At 50.0% G+C, this 18676-nt stretch overlaps 1 protein-coding gene across 1 annotated transcript in view; it reads left to right on the forward strand.

Moving 5' to 3' along the window:
• The first annotated feature begins 17093 nt into the window (after positions 1 to 17093).
• The window catches only part of LOC144803959 (uncharacterized), a 200784-nt gene continuing 199201 nt past the window's right edge, over positions 17094 to 18676 (forward strand). Inside the window, exon 1 of the mRNA XM_078671887.1 lies at positions 17094 to 17148. Coding sequence (XP_078528013.1) covers positions 17094 to 17148 — 55 coding nt within the window. The remainder of the gene's footprint in view (positions 17149 to 18676) is intronic.

Here is an 18676-nt window from a genome sequence, read left to right on the forward strand (position 1 = left end):
CTCCTGAACCTGTAAAGACTCCAAGAACCCCGGAGCTCCTCCTACCTTCAAGAAATCTCCAAGACCCTCCCTTGGAGTAAAGGTATGACTCCCTTGCACACCACAGGCTCCAATCCCACTGAGTCCAGTTTGTTGACAGGGTGCTACCTGAAGACGTAGCACCCACACGAAAAGAGGTACATCAGCTCCAGAGGGTTAGATATGTCTGCCCATAAAGTTTGGAGACACTAGGACCCACCAGAGCCGCACCGTACCAATACCTGGGGTACCGGAACCCCTACAGCAAACAGCGAGCCGAAGAGTCCTTGCCAGATCCCAACTACCACAGAAGCAGGCACCGTCAAGAGATGTCTTAGACCCCTGAGAACCACGTCCTGGGTGGCCCACCTGTCCCGAAATTGCCTCTCAAGGTTGCCTGCTCCTGACTGCGAGGCCTTCTTGATGCATGACGCCTGATTGACATACTTTCTCTACACCCTGCCCCACTGGCCCTGGTAGCGATGTACCAGCTGTGCTCACATGGTCCTGCAACCCTTGTGACCTCCTCCCTCGAGTGAGACCCACTGGACCTACCTGTAAGTCCTCCTGCACAGTGTCTTTTCAGGTGGCCCCTTTCTTTATAGAGCACCAATTACCAACACCTTCAGCACCCTGCTCCTGGCTGAATCCGGGATGATCTCAATCTTCAGCTGCTAGACCTTTGGTCCTAGTCCTGCTATTGACCTAAAAGGAGAAGATGAACTTCATGAAAGCATTGCCTGGTTTTATCTGAATTTTTCTGCTTTTCGCCATTTACTTCAGTGGTGTGTAATTGTGCACAAAAGTGATATATTTTCCGAACTCTTAAAAATCGTAGCTCCTACATTAGATACTGTAGTTCGAAGTTCTTGGTCTTAACAAAATACATAAAAATCGCCAATTTTTGTTTAATTGGTCTGGGAATTATTCTTGAGTGTTTGTCTCAGTTATTGCCTCTGTGAATACAACAAATGCTTAGCACTACCCTCTGAGAAGCCTAACTGCTCGCCCACACTACCACAAATAGAGTGTTAATATTAGCTACTTTAGCCCCTGTGTACCAGTTACGGATCCGCTGGACTCTGCACAGTGTACTTCGCATTAGTACACTATATAGCGAGCCGTCTTCCTACAAGTCCTCTGTATTCACCCTGTGGCTTACAGGACACCAATAGAGACTTTTTCGAAGTAAGACATCTTCATGTATCGGTACAGAGGTGGAACCCTGCTGATCGAGATACAAAAACAAGCACCGCCGGCTGCTTTAGGATTCATTGAGGCCCCAAATCTCGGGAGATTATAAGCACCAATCAGACTTGCCCACCAGAGAGGAGTATCCTGCGAGTTTCACTTGTTCATGCAGCCAATGGGACAAGAAGACAGGAGGACTGCTAGTGAGGGGGTCTGTGGGGGAGGGAGCCCTGGCTGCTCAGTGCATCACCTCAGCAGAAGCATTGTTTCATTCTGGCATGTCTCCCAAGGCCACAGGGGTCAGGGCTAGAGTAAGACTGGAAGGACTGAGCAAAATGATCCATCTAAAAGGAAAAGGGATGCATTCCAGCTCTCTTCCTAAATTCCATTTGTGGCCAAGATTTGATTTTGCACGACCTTCTAAACCCGCTCTGCAGAAGCAGGAAGACAATTGAAAGGAACCGGATGCTGTTCATAAACCCAGAACACCCACCCGCCCCAAGCTGTCTGTGCCTCCATTGGTCAGCCCAGCAGCCACTCAAAATAGCGTAAACACAGGTGCCGATCCTGATTGGCAGGCTCACGAACGGAGGCTATCTCAACAAGCATTGCAAAGTCAAAGGGCCTGGTTTGTATTGTGGCTGCCATATCCTTTGAGGAATTTTTTAAAAACGTTTTTAAAAAAGAAAAGAAAACAACCGTTGTATATAATACTCTTACTGGCATAAACATGCTACTATTGGCTTAGAATTACTGTACCCAGAAAACATAATTTATTCACTCCAGGATAATTAAAAAAGGTAAATAATGGGGAAAAAAAGCATTGGCGATGTGAAATATTATCCCAGCAGCCCTGGTATTGAAGTGCACTTCTTTTTATGGAGATGCTCACTTGTGATCAGGCAAAATACCATCTCTTACAGCGCCAGAGAGCTCATTGCTAATGCAGGGGGGGGACCCAGTGGATCATGTGCATGCTGTGGTGGGCAGAAGCAAAATGTGAATGACAGTTGAAGAGACCAATGAATGAAGAGGACTGGTCCTAAGCACCTCCTGACTTTTAGCAGAAGAGGGACTCCAAGATGGGTGCTGCCCATGGCGAAGTAAGGTCTGGGTGCTCAGCCGCCATTGGCAAGTGCCTGTTTCGCCCACCGTGGTGGGACCTCCCTCAGCTGATGATGTCTGGGGACTCGTTCACTTTGAAAGTCTTTAAGCACAGAGGAGGACATTTTACCGGGATGAGGAGGATTCTATAAATGTAAATCCATATTTGTAAAGCACGAACTACTCACCCTTCCGGGTCTCAAGGCGCGGGGCCGTTCTGCAGATTAAGTGAGCTATTGCCCAGAGTCACATGGTGCTGAGCTGAGCTACCGCCGGAGCCGGGGATCCAACCATGAACCCTGTGCTCCGAAGTCAGCCGCCCTGGTCTCTGCACCACACCTCTCCATCATTCTGCGGGGGCAAGAGCAGTCTGAATGAATATAGGACAGTGAGGGTCAGGAGGCGGGACGTGGACCGGGTCACTGTCACTGGGTCACCACTACCGGGTCACCACCATTGGATCACCACTACTAGGTCACCTCTACTGGGTCATCACCACCGGGTCACCGACCCTGGATCACTACCACTAGATCGCCACTTTTGGGTCAACACCACCAGGTCACCACAACAGGGTCAAAACCACCACGTCAACACCACCAGGTCAAAGGCCCCCAGTCACCACCACTGGGTCGTTGCCATTGGATCACCACTACTAGGTCACCACTACTGGGTCATCACCACCGGGTCACCGACCCTAGGTCACCACCACTGGGTCACCACTACCAGATCGCCGCTATTGGGTAGCCACCACTGCATCACCAATAGAGAGTCCCCACTACTAGGTCACTAATCCCGGGTCACCACTATTGAGTCACGACTACCAGGTCACCCCCATTGGATCACCACCACTAGATCACCGCTACTGCCACCGTCCCCCGATCACCACCACTGGGTCACCTCCATTCGATCACCACGATCAGGTCACCATTACTGGATCACAACTGGCTCACCGCCACTGGAAGACCACTACCAGGTCACTGACCCCAGGTCACCACCACCAGGTCACAACTATCGAGTCACTGCTGCCATGAATATCAAGAAGTCTGGTGTGATGGTATGAATTAATGAGAGTTCGAAGGGCGTGAACGAGGAGATTGAGTAAGAGGACTCAGTTAATTAAAGAGTAGTCAGCGCTCACCAGGTATGATTGCAGTTTATGACCGCGGTGCCTGAGTTAATGAGGCAATTATTCGAAAGTCACTCGTTAGAGAAAAGGGTGTACACAGCTTTTAGACCAGCTAGGACATCATTCACAAAGGTTATTTCAAAACTATCTGCTTCTAAAAGGATTCTTTTAATGCTGTTTTGTAATTCTCACTTTCAGTCTTTGCAATGAACTATTATCGAGAATCACATGATGCGCCTGGTCCAATCACAGCCCTCCGTGGTAGGCCAGGCTGCAGGGGATATAAAATCAAACAAGAAGAGCAGCATTGACCCAGAGGGACTCATTGCGATGAGGACACACAGGTTGGGGAGTGACAGACACCAGATCACAGGTGATGAAGGGGCGACGCTGAATCTTCCCTCATCCTGCACTCCTGCCTCTATCAGATGAGATACAAGTCCAGTCAGCAGGGGGCCTGCAACATCTACACCATAAACAGCTACAAAGATTTCAGCCCTGTCTTGAGGTGCTGGGACAGTGGGGTGAGGCACTAGGACTGGGCGGTGAGGTGTTAAGACTCAGCGGTGAGGCACTAGGGCTGAGGGGTAAGGTGCTAAGGTGCGAGGACTGAGCGTTGAGGTGCTAAGACTCACCGGTGAGGTGCTAGGACTGAGCGGTGAGGCACTAGGACTGAGCAGTAAGGTGCTAACGTACTAGGACTGAGCGGTGTGGTGCCAAGACTCACCGGTGAGGTGCTAGGACTGAGCGGTGAGGCACTAGGACTGAGCGGTGAGGCACTAGGACTGAGCAGTAAGGTGCTAAGGTGCTAGGACTGAGCATTGAGGTGCTAAGACTCACCGGTGAGGTGCTAGGACTGAGCGGTGAGGCACTAGGACTGAGCAGTAAGGTGCTAAGGTGCTAGGACTGAGCGTTGAGGTGCTAAGACTCACCGGTGAGGTGCTAGGACTGAGCGGTGAGGCACTAGGACTGAGCAGTAAGGTGCTAAGGTGCTAGGACTGAGCGTTGAGGTGCTAAGACTCACCGGTGAGGTGCTAGGACTGAGCGGTGAGGCACTAGGACTGAGCGATGAGGTGCTAAGGTGCTAGGACTCAGCGTTGAGGTGCTAAGACTCACCGGTGAGGTGCTAGGACTGAGCAGTGAGGCACTAGGACTCAGCGGTGAGGCACTAGGACTGAGCGGTGAGGCTCTAGGACTGAGCGGTGAGGCACTAGGACTGAGCGGTGAGGCTCTAGGACTGAGCGGTAAGGTGCTAAGGTGCTAGGACTGAGCGGTGTGGTGACAAGACTCACCGGTGAGGTGCTAGGACTGAGCCATGATGCGCTAGGACTCTGCGATGAGATGCCAGGACTGAGGAGTAAGGTGCTAGGACTGAGGGGTGAGGTGCTAGGACTCAGCCGTGAGGCACTAAGTCTCCGCAGTGAGGCACTAGGACTGAGCCGTGAGGCGCTAGGTCTGGGGTGGCGAGGCGCGAGGACTGACCGGTGGGTAGAACAATATCATAAGTGCTGTCAGGCACCATGTCTACATACCTAATACCTGATGTCTGATAGTCCCACAGCAGCATTACTCTGTTCATGGCACACAGGCATTGGGTTAGGAAAGCAGTGGCTCACTTCTGGTGGCCGCTGGTTAGCTCTGGAAATCACCTCCATGGCGTTTCATGACCCAGGCTCTTTGTCCCAGGGGAGCATTGCATCATAAAGGGTACACATGCTTCAGATGGGGAAGCAGGGGATCCCAAGTAGATTTAATATGTGGCCACTTCTGGTAGCCAGCTCTGGAAGCTTCAGCCATGATGTCTGATGACCCAGGCCCTTGGCCCCAGTGTAGCATTGCACTGTATAGGGCACACAAGATCAAGATGGGGAAGCAAGGTAGGGAAGCAGGGGGTCTCTAACAGATTATGAGAGGTAGCCAGCTCTAGATCCCTAGGCATGGAGTCTGAGGACACAGAATCTTGGTCCAATGGAAGCATTGCACTGTACATGGTACACTGGATCGTGGTGGTGAAGCAGGGTAGGGAAGCAGGGGGTCTCTAATACATAATGAAAGGTGTCCACTTCTGGTGGCCAGTTGTGGAAGCCCTAGCCATGGAGTCTGAGGACCCAGGCTCTTGGTTTCAGGAGGGGACTGCACTATACACAGCTCACAAGCTCCAGATGGGGACGCAAGGTAGGGAAGCAGAGGCTCTCAATAGACTTGTCGTGGCCAGCCTTGGAAGCCCTATCCATGATATATCAGGACCCAGCCTCTTGGTCCCATGGAAGCATCGCACTGTACACAGCACACAGGCTCCATATGGGGAAGAAGGGTAGAGAAGCAGGGGTTCCAAAGTAGATAATGAGGTACATATCACCAGCTCTGGAGCCCTATCCATGATATCTCATGACCCAGGGGCTTGGTCCTTTAGAAGCATTGCACTGTACACGGTACACTGGATCGTGGTGGGGAAGAAGCGAAGGGAAGCAGGGGGGTCTCTAATAAATAATGAAAGGTGTCCACTTCTGGTGGCCAGCTCTGGAAGCCCTAGTCATGGAGAATGAGGACCCAAGTTCTTGGTCTCACAAAAGCACTGCACTATGCACAGCACATGGGCTCCAGATGGGGAACACAGTAGGGAAGCAGGGGCTCCCAATAGATAATTGAAGGTGGCCACAGGTCAACTCTGGAAGCTCTATCCAGGGTCTCCTGGCCGAGGGTCTTGGTCCCAGAGGAGCATCACAGTGTTCACGGCACAGGGGCTCCATATGGGGAAGCAGGGTAGAGAAGCAGGAGTTTCTAAGAAGATAATGAGGTACACATCACCAGCTTTGGATGCCCTATCCAGGATACCTCATGACCCAGGGTCTTGGTCCCATGGAAGCACTGTACACAGCACGCAGGCTCCAGATGGGGAAGCAGGGTAGAGAAGCAGGGGTTCCTGCGCAGATAATGAGGTGCATATCACCAGCTCTGGAAGCCCTATTCATGCTATATCATGACCCAGGCTCTTGGTCCCATGGAAGCATTGCACTGTACACAGCACGCAGGCTCCAGATGGGGAAGCAGGGTAGAGAAGCAGGGGTTCTTGCACAGATAATGAGGTGCATATCACCAGCCTTGGAAGCCCTATTCATGCTATATCATGACCCAGGCTCTTGGTCCCATGGAAGCATTGCACTGTACACAGCACGCAGGCTCCAGATGGGGAAGCAGGGTAGAGAAGCAGGGGTTCCTGTGCAGATAATGAGGTGCATATCACCAGCTCTGGAAGCCCTATCCATGCTATCTCATGACCCAGGCTCTTGGTCCCATGGAAGCATCGCACTGTACACAGCACGCAGGCTCCAGATGGGGAAGCAGGGTAGAGAAGCAGGGGTTCCTGCGCAGATAATGAGGTGCATATCACCAGCTCTGGAAGCCCTATCCATGCTATCTCATGACCCAGGCTCTTGGTCCCATGGAAGCATCGCACTGTACACAGCACGCAGGCTCCAGATGGGGAAGCAGGGTAGAGAAGCAGGTGTTCCTGTGCAGATAATGAGGTGCATTTCCCCAGCTCTGGAAGCCCTATCCATGCTATCTCATTACCCAGGCTCTTGGTCCCATGGAAGCATTGCACTGTACACAGCACGCAGGCTCCAGATGGGGAAGCAGGGTAGAGAAGCAGGGGTTCTTGCACAGATAATGAGGTGCATATCACCAGCCTTGGAAGCCCTATCCATGCTATCTCATGACCCAGGCTCTTGGTCCCATGGAAGCATCGCACTGTACACAGCACGCAGGCTCCAGATGGGGAAGCAGGGTAGAGAAGCAGGGGTTCCTGCGCAGATAATGAGGTGCATATCACCAGCTCTGGAAGCCCTATTCATGCTATATCATGACCCAGGCTCTTGGTCCCATGGAAGCATTGCACTGTACACAGCACGCAGGCTCCAGATGGGGAAGCAGGGTAGAGAAGCAGGGGTTCCTGCGCAGATAATGAGGTGCATATCACCAGCTCTGGAAGCCCTAACCATGCTATCTCATGACCCAGGCTCTTGGTCCCATGGAAGCATTACACTGTACATGGCAGACTGGATCCTGGTAAAGCGCGGGCCTGTCCTGCACCCGTCAGCGCCAGGAAGAGGCAGGGCTGCCCCCCCCCCCCCCCGGCCCCCCATAAGGTGTCTCCTAGCAAAGGTGCTGCCACCTGCACATATGTGCACAAAAACTTGTGGGTGTATCAATACCAGCGTGATACACTCCTTGGGGGATTCTGAAAGGCATGTTTTTTTCTTGTTTTACTTAAAAAAAAATTATAAGCATTCTTTGATGTATGTTTATGCTATAAGGCTGTGAGTGTTGGCTGTTTTATTAGGTTTCTTGCAAGGAACACAACCGTTTTACCAATTGTATGATATTTGTAGTGGGTAATAATTGTTCTGGCATAGGGAAATTGTCAGCATTTTCCAATTGCAATTTTTCTCTTCCCTCTCTAATCCCTCTTTTCCCTATATTTTGTCAACAAACATGGGCAAAAGGAAGGCTGGAGAGGGTGTAAGTGTTCCAAGAAAAATGTAGAAAACTAAAAAATAATTAGGAGCGGCAGGAGGCAATTGTGTAATTGATTGTATAGACGACCTTTCGGTTGAGCGCGAAGAATTGTTAAATCTTGACCCAGTGCAGCCTACTGCAGCCTGCCTAATGAGGGAATCCCCGATGTCAGTCATTTCAAACCCACAAAAGGTACAAATCCCCAACATGTTTTGAATTCTAAAATTCGGACCTAGATAGCACCACTCAACTGGGCCCTAATATAAATCTTATACTGCTATTTCCTCATTACATACCTCCCCTCTTGGAGGAATATATCTCTTTACATCGCATATTTTATTCCGCGCTGCAAACACAACGCAGTCGTCACAACGCACTACCTTTACAACGCAAGTCGTTACAACGACTTACGCTAGATGGCATGCTGGACATAGGAATAGTATGATTTACTATTCCAACTCCAGTGTGTGCAAAACTAGGGAAAGTGTTGGAATATCATACTATTCCTTATCCTAGAGCACCATCTAGTGCAAGTCGATGTAACGACTTGCGTTGTAAAGGTAGTGCGTTCTGACAACGCGGTCGTTGTAACGACTGTGTTGTGTTTGCATTGCGGAGTAAAATCTGCAATGTAAACGTTGTTTCCCCCCTTGGAGTCGTTCTCCCTTATGGTAACCCGTTTTTACCAATGCTTGAATTAACTGATGAATCATTATTCTCTTCTACGTATTCTCCCATCGCTGCAGTGGTTCTTTCCATTCCTTCTAATGCTGATTGTATCTCTTCGATCATGGAGCTGAAGGCTGAGGTGGGAGAGCTTAAAACCATTATTTATCAGCTACAATAAAGCAATTCCAGGTGATTAATGATACTAATGCGCCTATCCCTCAGCTCAATGTTCAGCCAAAGGCTCTGCAACCTAAACCACAACCGAACACCGCCCATTTACGTGCTGTAACGAGTGCAGGCCAAAGTGCTTCAGAGCATGGGACCTGCTCTCTACCTGGATTCGGTCCTCCACCTAAACTAAATGCAAAGAACATAGGGCCCGATTCACAAAAGTAATCTGAGACAAAATCCTAATACGACTTTCGGTATTCACAAAAGGCATTTAGGAGTAGTAAAGTTAGGATTTTGTCTTAAGTTTGTCTTAAGTTAGGATTTTTTCTTAAGTCCAAAACTTAAGACAAACTTGAGACGAAATCCTAACTTTATTACTAAATGCCTTTTGTGAATACGGAAAGTCGTAAAGTTAGGATTATGTTTCAGATTACATTTGTGAATCGGGCTCATAGCAAGCAGTAACCTTGATTGGCAATCAAAGAGTACGTTTGAGCATGTATATACTAGCTGTGAATGGGCTACAGGGGGGTGGAGACAAAAGTCAGCTGTTTATTTGATTGGAGGCACAATTCTTTTAAGAACAGAATTGCAAAGATTAAGGTCCCGAAACATTCTTCTCATGGTGGACTCTCCCATCAACAAGGTAATACACTGGATTAGGCATGTTAGGGGTTGCCGTTTGGTGATTCGCGAAGATATTCTTAGTGCCTGGAGGAGTCCAACATCTAATCCACTGAACGATATGATCGAACTGACCTTTGAAAGATGGAAGGACAAGGGAACAATTGGTTGCCCTGGATGTAGGTGTAGCTCAACCAACAATTCTAGCATTGAGTTTAAATATTGTAGAATCGGCACTGACTTGCTGTCTGGCCCAGCATAGAGCGAGTATGCTAACACCACTGACAGATAACTCGATTGACTTGAGGCATTCACTCATCCTGCAACCCAACTAATACGTTCCATACCTGAGGATTTTTAAAGACAGACTGGAACTGGGTCCTATAGCATTTCAACTCTTTGATCTTGCACCAACTCTTCTGATGCGGAGTCTAAATCGTATAACTTTCTTGAAAAGTCCAGTTCTACCGCTCTAAGAGTGGCTATTAACAATGTTCCATTTGTTCAAGAGGTTACTCCTGTTTCCGAGAATGTCTTTCCCCCAGGGCAATCTTCAAACAATGCATGCCAATCTGCAAGGTTTTCTTCATTTAAAAAGCCCAATGATGTGTCAGCTACCATCTCTTTTAATACAAATAATCAGAAGTGGGGGCCTAATAAAGTTAATTTTAACAGCGATGCTAATTATATGTTTGAAGACAGGGTTTCCTCCTATACTGTTGCTTTAGACCCTGATATTAATTCTAGCCTTTCCACTATTTCATGGAATTTGGCAGGGGTTTAATCAAAACCCTCTGACTCAGGGTGGTTTACTTTTATTGGAGGAAATTATATTTGCATCTTCCAAGAGACGGGCTGTTGAGAGGGTATTTATTGATGGTTACACCACATACAATGTGGAATCGCCAGTTCCAAAGAAATCAGGAAAAGCCAGCAAAGCCGAGCCATGTTTGTAAAGAATCCCGTTGCTTGAGCCCATAAACAGTTGCTGATTAAATCATATGATCTAATGGGGATCCAGATCACTATTCCTCTAGGGTTAGTTTTGACTATTTTCAATGTTTACGCTAGGTCTGTTTCCAAAGGGACCGATTCACCAGTTTTGACTATGTTAGATGATCTGGTCGATACCCATCAGCACCAGACCAACATTTTGGTAGCAGGGGATTTCAAAGTTACGTTTGAACCATCTCCTTCAATCAGTATTCTGATGAGAACGAAGATGAGTTCTGAGGAATCCTCAACCTAACACATAAAGCAGGCTGCCATCTTTCTACTAATGCAGCCTACCAGGCTGTTAACCTTGGAGACCTGCTGCGGATATGGGTATGGCCCGGCACGAGATTTACACCATCTCCCCCGGATTTTCAAGGACCAGCGAGAACTCACCGGACGCCGCCGGAACCGCAACGCTTTCCAAGGCTCGGGCCCCTCTCTCAGGGCGAACCCATTCCAGGGCGCCCTGATCTTTGGGAAGAGCCTACGGGCTTGCAATGGTAGGGCTCGATCAGACCCCGACAGGCAGACTCCTGTCAAGATAGGTTTTAGTCTTAGTGTTATTGATTACATCCTGGTGGACGTTAGAATTTGGCAACTGGTGGGTGACACGATACATCCTTTTCAGCCTGATAGTGACCACAATCCCCTGATTTTAACTATGGGAGGTACTCCTCTCAAAAGGGGTCCCTCTGGAAGCCAAGCAACACCAAAAGAGCCCCTACTAACAAACAACTTTAGAAGAGTATCTTGGCCTAAGATCCAGGAGGATAGCAAATTGCATTTAAAGATATACCATTTATTCTTACAATATTTTACCAACGTAGATAAAGACATTTTATCACCTGAGTTAATTCTAGTAGCCCATGGAGAATTCTTCAAGGCATTGAATGCTGTGTTTCTAACAATACCAGCTAGGAAGAAACTCATTGAAAGTAGGAAACGTATATAGTTCAACCTCGAGTGCCAACAGGCAAAGCATGAGTTGTAGAGGGCTATGTTATGTTAATATGTTTTGTATAGCGCACAGCTGCCTCAGCAAAGGGGCTTCCCAGCGCTGAAGCAGAAAATAGAGGCTGGAAGTCAGAAAAAGCACAAGGCTGTGGGGAAAAGATGGGTTTTAATAGCTCTGCGAAAGACCATGTAATTCTCCATGGCACGAATGGAGTATGGTAGGGCATTCCAAAGCTTAGCAGCCAAGGGACGGATAGAAGGTCCGAGACGATGATTGCCTAGATGTGATACCAGGACGAAATAGATATCAATCTGCCCTCCCTAGAACTAAGCGTGATTGGGCCGATGCAAATTGGCAGGACTTGCTGGCTGCTGCCCAGTGTAATGATAATCGTTTGTTCTAGCACATTATAGCCCATGGGAGCCTGGAAGGTGGTACTACTCCTTGGTATTAAATCCAGCCTGAGAAATGGGTTGACCATTTTACCATGCTTTATGACAGGGGAGAAGGTATTCCCCCTGAGGATGTTACCGGGGACCCAGTTAAACATCCATCCTTTGGTACGGCCCTTAAAAACTACAAACAATAACATTGTGTACACTCTGTGTGCCACCTCGGGCCTCTTACTGATTCTGCACATTCTGTATGTTCCCTCAACCCTTTTACGGACAAATATCCCTTTTGTACAACCTGTATAACACCTCGGCCCTCTTACTGCTTTTGCACATTCTATTGTATGTTATGATCTACCTAGTTGTTTACTTAACCCTGTAATTACTTATATAACTTCCATGCACTCTAGCACCTTTGGGTAATGTCAGAGATAAATATGAATGAAAGAATGAATGAATAAATGCATTACCCGAGCTAAGGGCTAACTTACGCGCCTCTCTCATGGTGCACATTGCAGTGACTCATTGCATGGTTTCATCTGTGAATATCCCTTTATTGTGTGGATATTGTTGTGTTGTGCTGATACTATTTCCCATTGCCTTGCAGAACTATTAGGTCTTGTGTTTGCACTCCATTACTCAATGCTGCAAGAGTGGTAATATTTGAGGTAATTGCTCCCTGCAGGGGAAGGTTTGTGTGCGAGTGTACAAGTGAGTGGGTGACAATGTGTGCGCCTGCGTGGGTGCATTTGTGTGTGCGTGTTTGTGTACATGTGAGTGTGCTTGTGTGTGTCCTCGCTCCAGGCAGTGGCAGTGGGCTCCCTGCAGTTGTTCCCTCTGCATGTGTGCGTGCCCATTTGGGTGCATTTGTGCATGTGTGTACGTGCGAGTGTGCTTGTGCGTGCACTCTCTCCAGGCAGTGGCAGTGGGCCCCCCTTAGTTGTTCCCTCTGCACGTGTGCGTGCCTTCTGCTTGTGCGTGCCTGCATGGGTGCATTTGTGCGTATGTGTTTATGTATGTGCGAGTGTGCTTGTGCGTGCCCTCTCTCCAGGCAGTGGCAGTAGGCTCCCTGCAGTTGTTCCCTCTGCACGTGTGTGTGCCGTCTGCTTGTGCGTGCCCACGTGGGTGCATTTGTGCGTGCGTGTTTGTGTATGTGCGAGTGTACTTCTGCGTGCCCTTGCTCCAGGCAGTGGCAGTGGGCTCCCTGCAGTTGTTCCCTCTACACGTGTGTGTGAAGTCTGCTTGTGCGTGCCCACGTGGGTGCATTTGTGCATGCGTGTTTGTGTACGTATAAGTGTGCTTGTGCATGCCCTTGCTCCAGGCAGTGGCAGTTGGCTCCTTGCAGTTGTTCCTTCTGCACGTGTGCGTGCCCGCATGGGTGCATTTGTGCATGCGTGTTTGTGTACGTGCGAGTGTACTTCTGCGTGCCCTCGCTCCAGGCAGTGGCAGTGGACTCCCTGCAGTTGTTCCCTCTGCACGTGTGCGTGCCCGCGTGGGTGCATTTGTGCATGCGTGTTTGTGTACGTATAAGTGTGCTTGTGCGTGCCCTCGCTCCAGGCAGTGGCAGTTGGCTCCTTGCAGTTGTTCCTTCTGCACGTGTGCGTGCTCGCGTGGTGCATTTGTGAATGCATGTTTGTGTACGTGTGAGCGTGGTTGTGCGTGCCCTCTCTCCAGGCAGTGGCTCTCTGCAGTTGTTCCCTTGCACATATGCATGCCGTCTGCTTGTGCATGCCCACGTGGGTGCATTTGTGTGTGCGAGTGTGCTCGTGCATGCCCTCTCTCCAGGCAGTCACAGTGGGCTCCCTGCAGTTGTTCCCTCTGCACGTGTGCATGCCTGCGTGGGTGCATTTGTGTGTGCGTGTTTGTGTACGGGTGAGTGTGCTTGTGCGTGCCTTCTCTCCAGGCAGTGGCAGTGAGCTCCCTGCAGTTGTTCCCTCTGCACGTGTGCGTGCCGCCTGCTTGTGCGTGCCTGCGTGGGTGCATTTGTATGTGCGTGTATGTGTATGTGCTAGTGTGCTTGTGCGTACCCTCTCTCCAGGCAGTGGCAGTGGGCTCCCTGCAGTTGTTCCTTCTGCACGTGTGCGTGCCTGCTTGGATGTATTTGTGCATGCGAGTGTGCTTGTGCGTGCCCTCTCTCCAGGCAGTGGCAGTGGGCTCCCTGCAGTTGTTCCCTCTGCACATGTGTGTGCGGTCTGCTTGAGTGAGCCCGCATGGGTGCATTTGTGCATGCGTGTTTGTGTACGTGCGAGTGTGCTTGTGCGTGCCCTCTCTCCAGGCAGTGGCAGTGGGCTCCCTGCAGTTGTTCCTTCTGCACGTGTGCGTGACCGCGTGGGGGCATTCCTTCATGCGTGCGTGTTTGTGTACATGCGAATGAGCTTGTGCGTGCCCTCTCTCCAGTTGTTCCCTCTGCACATGCTCATGCCACTGGATTCAAGCAAGTCTGGCTGATCACGGCTGAAATGCCAGAAACCAGTCCTAGGATGCTTGGGTCCGGTCCAGGGAAGACATGGCTTGGCAGTTTGGGCTGGACTGTTCCCATGAGGCACAGGGTCAGACTGATTTGCATATGGCCATGTCTGACCTGGGGTGGCAGAGTGGGCTAAAGAACGGTGATGGATTTAACCCAGATCTGTTGACATGGTGTGAGCGTTTGATTGGTTCAGATGCTCCGTCCATCACCACCCCCTTTTGTACCGCTTTGTTTGCCATAAGTTTGCAGGGTATGCTCAGACGTGAGTCCCTTGCTCACTTTGCCACTGGATTCAAGGAAGCCTGGCTGATGAAGGCTGAAATGCCAGAAACCAGTCCTAGGATGCTTGTTTCCGGTCCAGGGAAGACATGGCTTGGCAGTTTGGGCTGAACTGTTCCCATGAGGCACAGGGTCAGACTGATTTGCATATGGCCATGTCTGAACTGGGTGGCAGAGTGGGCTTTGTTTGCCATAAGTTGGCAGGGTATGCTCAGACGTGAGCCCCTTGCTCACTTTGCCACTGGATTCAAGCAAGCCTGGCTAATGATGGCTGAAATGCCAGAAACCGGTCCTTGGATGCTTGTTTCCGGTCCAGGGAAGACATGGCTTGGCAGTTCGGGCTGGACTGTTCCCATGAGGCACAGGGTCAGACTTATTTGCATATGGCCATGTCTGAACTGGGGTGGCAGAGTGGGCTAAAGAACGGTGATGGATTCAACCCAGATCTGTTGACTGGGTATGAGTGTTTGATTGGTTCAGATGCTCCGTCCATCACCACCCCTTTTTGTACCACTCTCTCTAGGCAGTGGCAGTGGGCTCCCTGCAGTTGTTCCCTCTGCACGTGTGCGTGCATGTGCGGGTGCATGGGTGCGTGCGTGCGTGTTTGTGTACGTGCGAGTGTGCTTGTGCGTGCCATCTCTCCAGGCAGTGGCAGTGGGCTCCATGCAATTGTTACCTCTGCACGTGTGCATGCCGTCTGCTTGTGCGTGCCCACTGGGGTGCATTTGTGCGTACGAGTGTGCTTGTGTGTGCCCTCACTCCAGGCAGTGGCAGTGGGCTCCCTGCAGTTGTTCCCTCAGCACGTGTGCGTGCCCGCGTGGGTGCATTTGTGTGTGTGTGTTTGTTTATGCGCGAGTGTGCTTGTGCATGCCCTCGCTCCAGGCAGTGGCAGTGGGTTCCCTGCAGTTGTTTCCTCTGCATGTGTGCGTACCCGTGTGGGTACATTTGTGCGTGCGTCTTTGTGTACATGCGAGTGTGCTTGTGCATGCCCTCTTTCCAGGCAGTGGCAGTTTGCTCCCTGCAGTTGTTCCCTCTGCACGTGTGTGTGCCGTGTGCTTGTGTGTGCCCATGTGGGTGCATTTGTGCATGCGTGGTTGTGTATGTGTGAGTGTGCTTGTGTGTGCCCTCTCTCCAGGCAGTGGCCTTCCTGCAGTTGTTCCCTCTGCATATGTGCGTGCCTGCGTGGGTGCATTTGTGCGTTCGTGTATGTGCGAGTGTGCTTGTGCGTGTCGTCACTCCAGTCAGTGGGCTCCCTGCAGTTGTTCCCTCTGCACGTGTGCTTGCATGTGCGGGTGCATGGGTGCGTGCGTGTTTGTGTACGTGCGAGTGTGCTTGTGCGTGCCATCTCTCCAGGCAGTGGCAGTGGGCTCCATGCAATTGTTACCTCTGCACGTGTGCATGCCGTCTGCTTGTGCGTGCCCACTGGGTGCATTTGTGCGTACGAGTGTGCTTGTGTGTGCCCTCCCTCCAGGCAGTGGGCTCCCTGCAGTTGTTCCCTCTGCACGTGTGCGTGCCCGTGCGGGTGCATGTGTGCGTGCGTGTTTGTGTGCGTGCGAGTGTGCTTGTGCGTGCCCTCTCTCCAGGCAGTGGCAGTGGGCTCCCTGCAATTGTTCCCTCTGCACGTGTGCGTGCCCGTGTGGGTGCATGTGTGCGCACGTGTTTGTGTACGTGCGAATGTGCTTGTGCGTGCCCTCTCTCCAGGCAGTGCCAGTGGCCTCCCTGCAGTTGTTCCCTCTGCATGTGTGTGTGCCTTCTGCTTGTGTCTGCCCACGTGTGTGCATGTCTGCGCACGTGTTTGTGTACGTGCGAGTGTGCTTATGCGTGCCCACTCTCCAGGCAGTGACAGTGGACTCCCTACAGTTGTTCCCTCTGCACGTGTGCGTACCTCCATGGGTGAATTTGTGCCTGCGTGTTTGTGTACGTGCGAGTGTGCTTGTGCGTGCCCTCTCTCCAGGCAGTAGCAGTGGGCTCCATGCAGTTGTTCCCTCTGCACGTGTGCGTGCCATCTGCTTGTGCATGCCCACGTGGGTGCATTTGTGCATGCGAGTATGCTTGTGTGCGCCCTCTCTCCAAGCAGTGGCGTGCCCTCAGTGTGTGCCCTCTCTCCCTGCAGTTGTTCCCTCTGCACCTGTGCGTGACCGCGTGGGTGCATTTGTGCGTACGTGTTTGTGTACGTGCAAATGTGCTTGTGCAAACCCTCGCTCCAGGCAGCGGCAATGGACTCCCTGCAGTTGTTTCCTCTGCTTGTGCGTGCTCTCCCCGCAGGTGCGAGAGCACAGAATCACCCAGTAACAATCTCCCTTCCTTCCTTTGCAGGGCTGCACCACTGCAGGCAGCTGAGATTCACTCTCAAAATGAGGGGGCCGAAGCTCTGGAGCGCCTTGATCGCCCTCTTCTTGTCAGGTAAGCGCTGTTCCACACACTGGCTCTTTGTGTTGGTCATGTCACTCCTTGTATTTTTCACACACTGGTTCACATTCGCTTTCATGTCATGCTGTGTCCTTGCAGGACACTGGCTGTTTGTGTCAGCTGCATCACAATTTGTCATATTCATATATGAGCTTTTTGTTCATTCCAACCATGCCAACCGTACAGATCCGCGTGTTGCCCACTTCTGACAACCATGCCACTCTGTGTGATATATTCACACAGGCCCTTTGTCATGATCATGTTGCTCTGTGTCCTAGGGTGCGCTGTCACGCTGGGTCCCATCTGCACACTAGAATTTAGACATTTTACTCCGTGTACTGTACGCTCATTAGGTATTTGTGGTGGAGATGTCACTCTGTGTCTGCCATTGCATCACGCGGGGTGGCACAAGGCAACGCAACAGCTTCAGCGAGATTTACCAAGCCATGCTAAGCTACCTTGTGTTGCCCTGTGTGGCTTAGTAAATCTAGAGTACCACAAGGCAGCGCAAGTCATCTGTCTACACACTGTTTGTGACCTCAGCAGCACTCTGTTCCCGCTAGGTCATTGTGGTAGCCAGGTAACTCTCCAGCATATCTGAAAACTGGCCATTTGTAGTGACCATGCCATTCAGTGTCCCGCCCACATACTATGTTTTTGTGGCTGACATGTCACTCTGCACCCCTTCTCCACAGTAGGTGTTTGTGGCGGATGCATCCCTCTGCGATCTATCTTCACACCAGCTTCATGTGATGACACATCTCTCTGTGCCCCATCTGCACACTAGGTGTTTGTGGCAGTGATGTCACTCCGTGTCTTGTCTGCACACTTGGGGCCCGATTCACAAAGGTAAACTTAGACCAAAAGTTTACGTTTACGACTTTCGGTAGACACAAAGGTAAACTTAGACCAAAAGTCTAAGTTTACGACCTTCAGTATTCACAAAGGGAAAAGTAGACCAAAAGTCTAAGTTTACGACTTTCGGTAGTCACAAAGGTAAACTTATACCAAAAGTCTAAGTTTACGACTTTCGATATTCACAAAGGTAAACTTATACCAAAAGTCTAAGTTTACAAATTTCAGTTCAGAAAGATAAACTTAGACCAAAAGTCTAAGCTTACGACTTTCAGTATTCACAAAGGTAAAAGTTGCCTAAAAGTCCAAGTTTACGACTTTCGGTAGTCACAAAGGTGAACTTATACCAAAAGTCTAAGTTCACGACTTTCGATATTCACAAAAGTAAACTTAGATCAAAAGTCTAAGTTTACGACTTTCAGTATTCACAAAGGTAAAAATGGACCAAAAGTCTAAGTTTACAACTTTCGGTAGTCACAAAGGTAAACTTAGACAAAAAGTCTAAGTTTACGACTTTCGGTAGTCACAAAGATAAACTTAGACCAAAAGTCTAAGATTACGACTTTCGGTATTCACAAAGGTAAACTTAGACCAAAAGTGTAGGTTTACGATTTTCAGTATTCATAAAGGTAAACTTAGACCAAAAGTCTAAGTTTGTGACTTTCAGTACTCACAAAGGTAAACTTAGACCAAAAGTCTAAGTTTACAACTTTTGGTAGTCACAAAGTTAAGTTACGAGTATTATCTTTACGTTCACACTCGCGCGGAATCTCTGCCTGAGTGCGGAGATTCCACTCCACACCCAAAGTGGAGTCTCCACACTCGGGATGGAGTTGGAGATTCCTCTCTGGGTGCGGGGTGGAATTCCCACACTTAGGGCTGAGATTCTGTCCCAAGTT

The sequence above is a fragment of the Lissotriton helveticus genome, chromosome 1_2 (genome assembly GCF_964261635.1).
Source record: "Lissotriton helveticus chromosome 1_2, aLisHel1.1, whole genome shotgun sequence".
In the NCBI taxonomy this organism is placed as follows: Eukaryota; Metazoa; Chordata; class Amphibia; order Caudata; family Salamandridae; genus Lissotriton; species Lissotriton helveticus.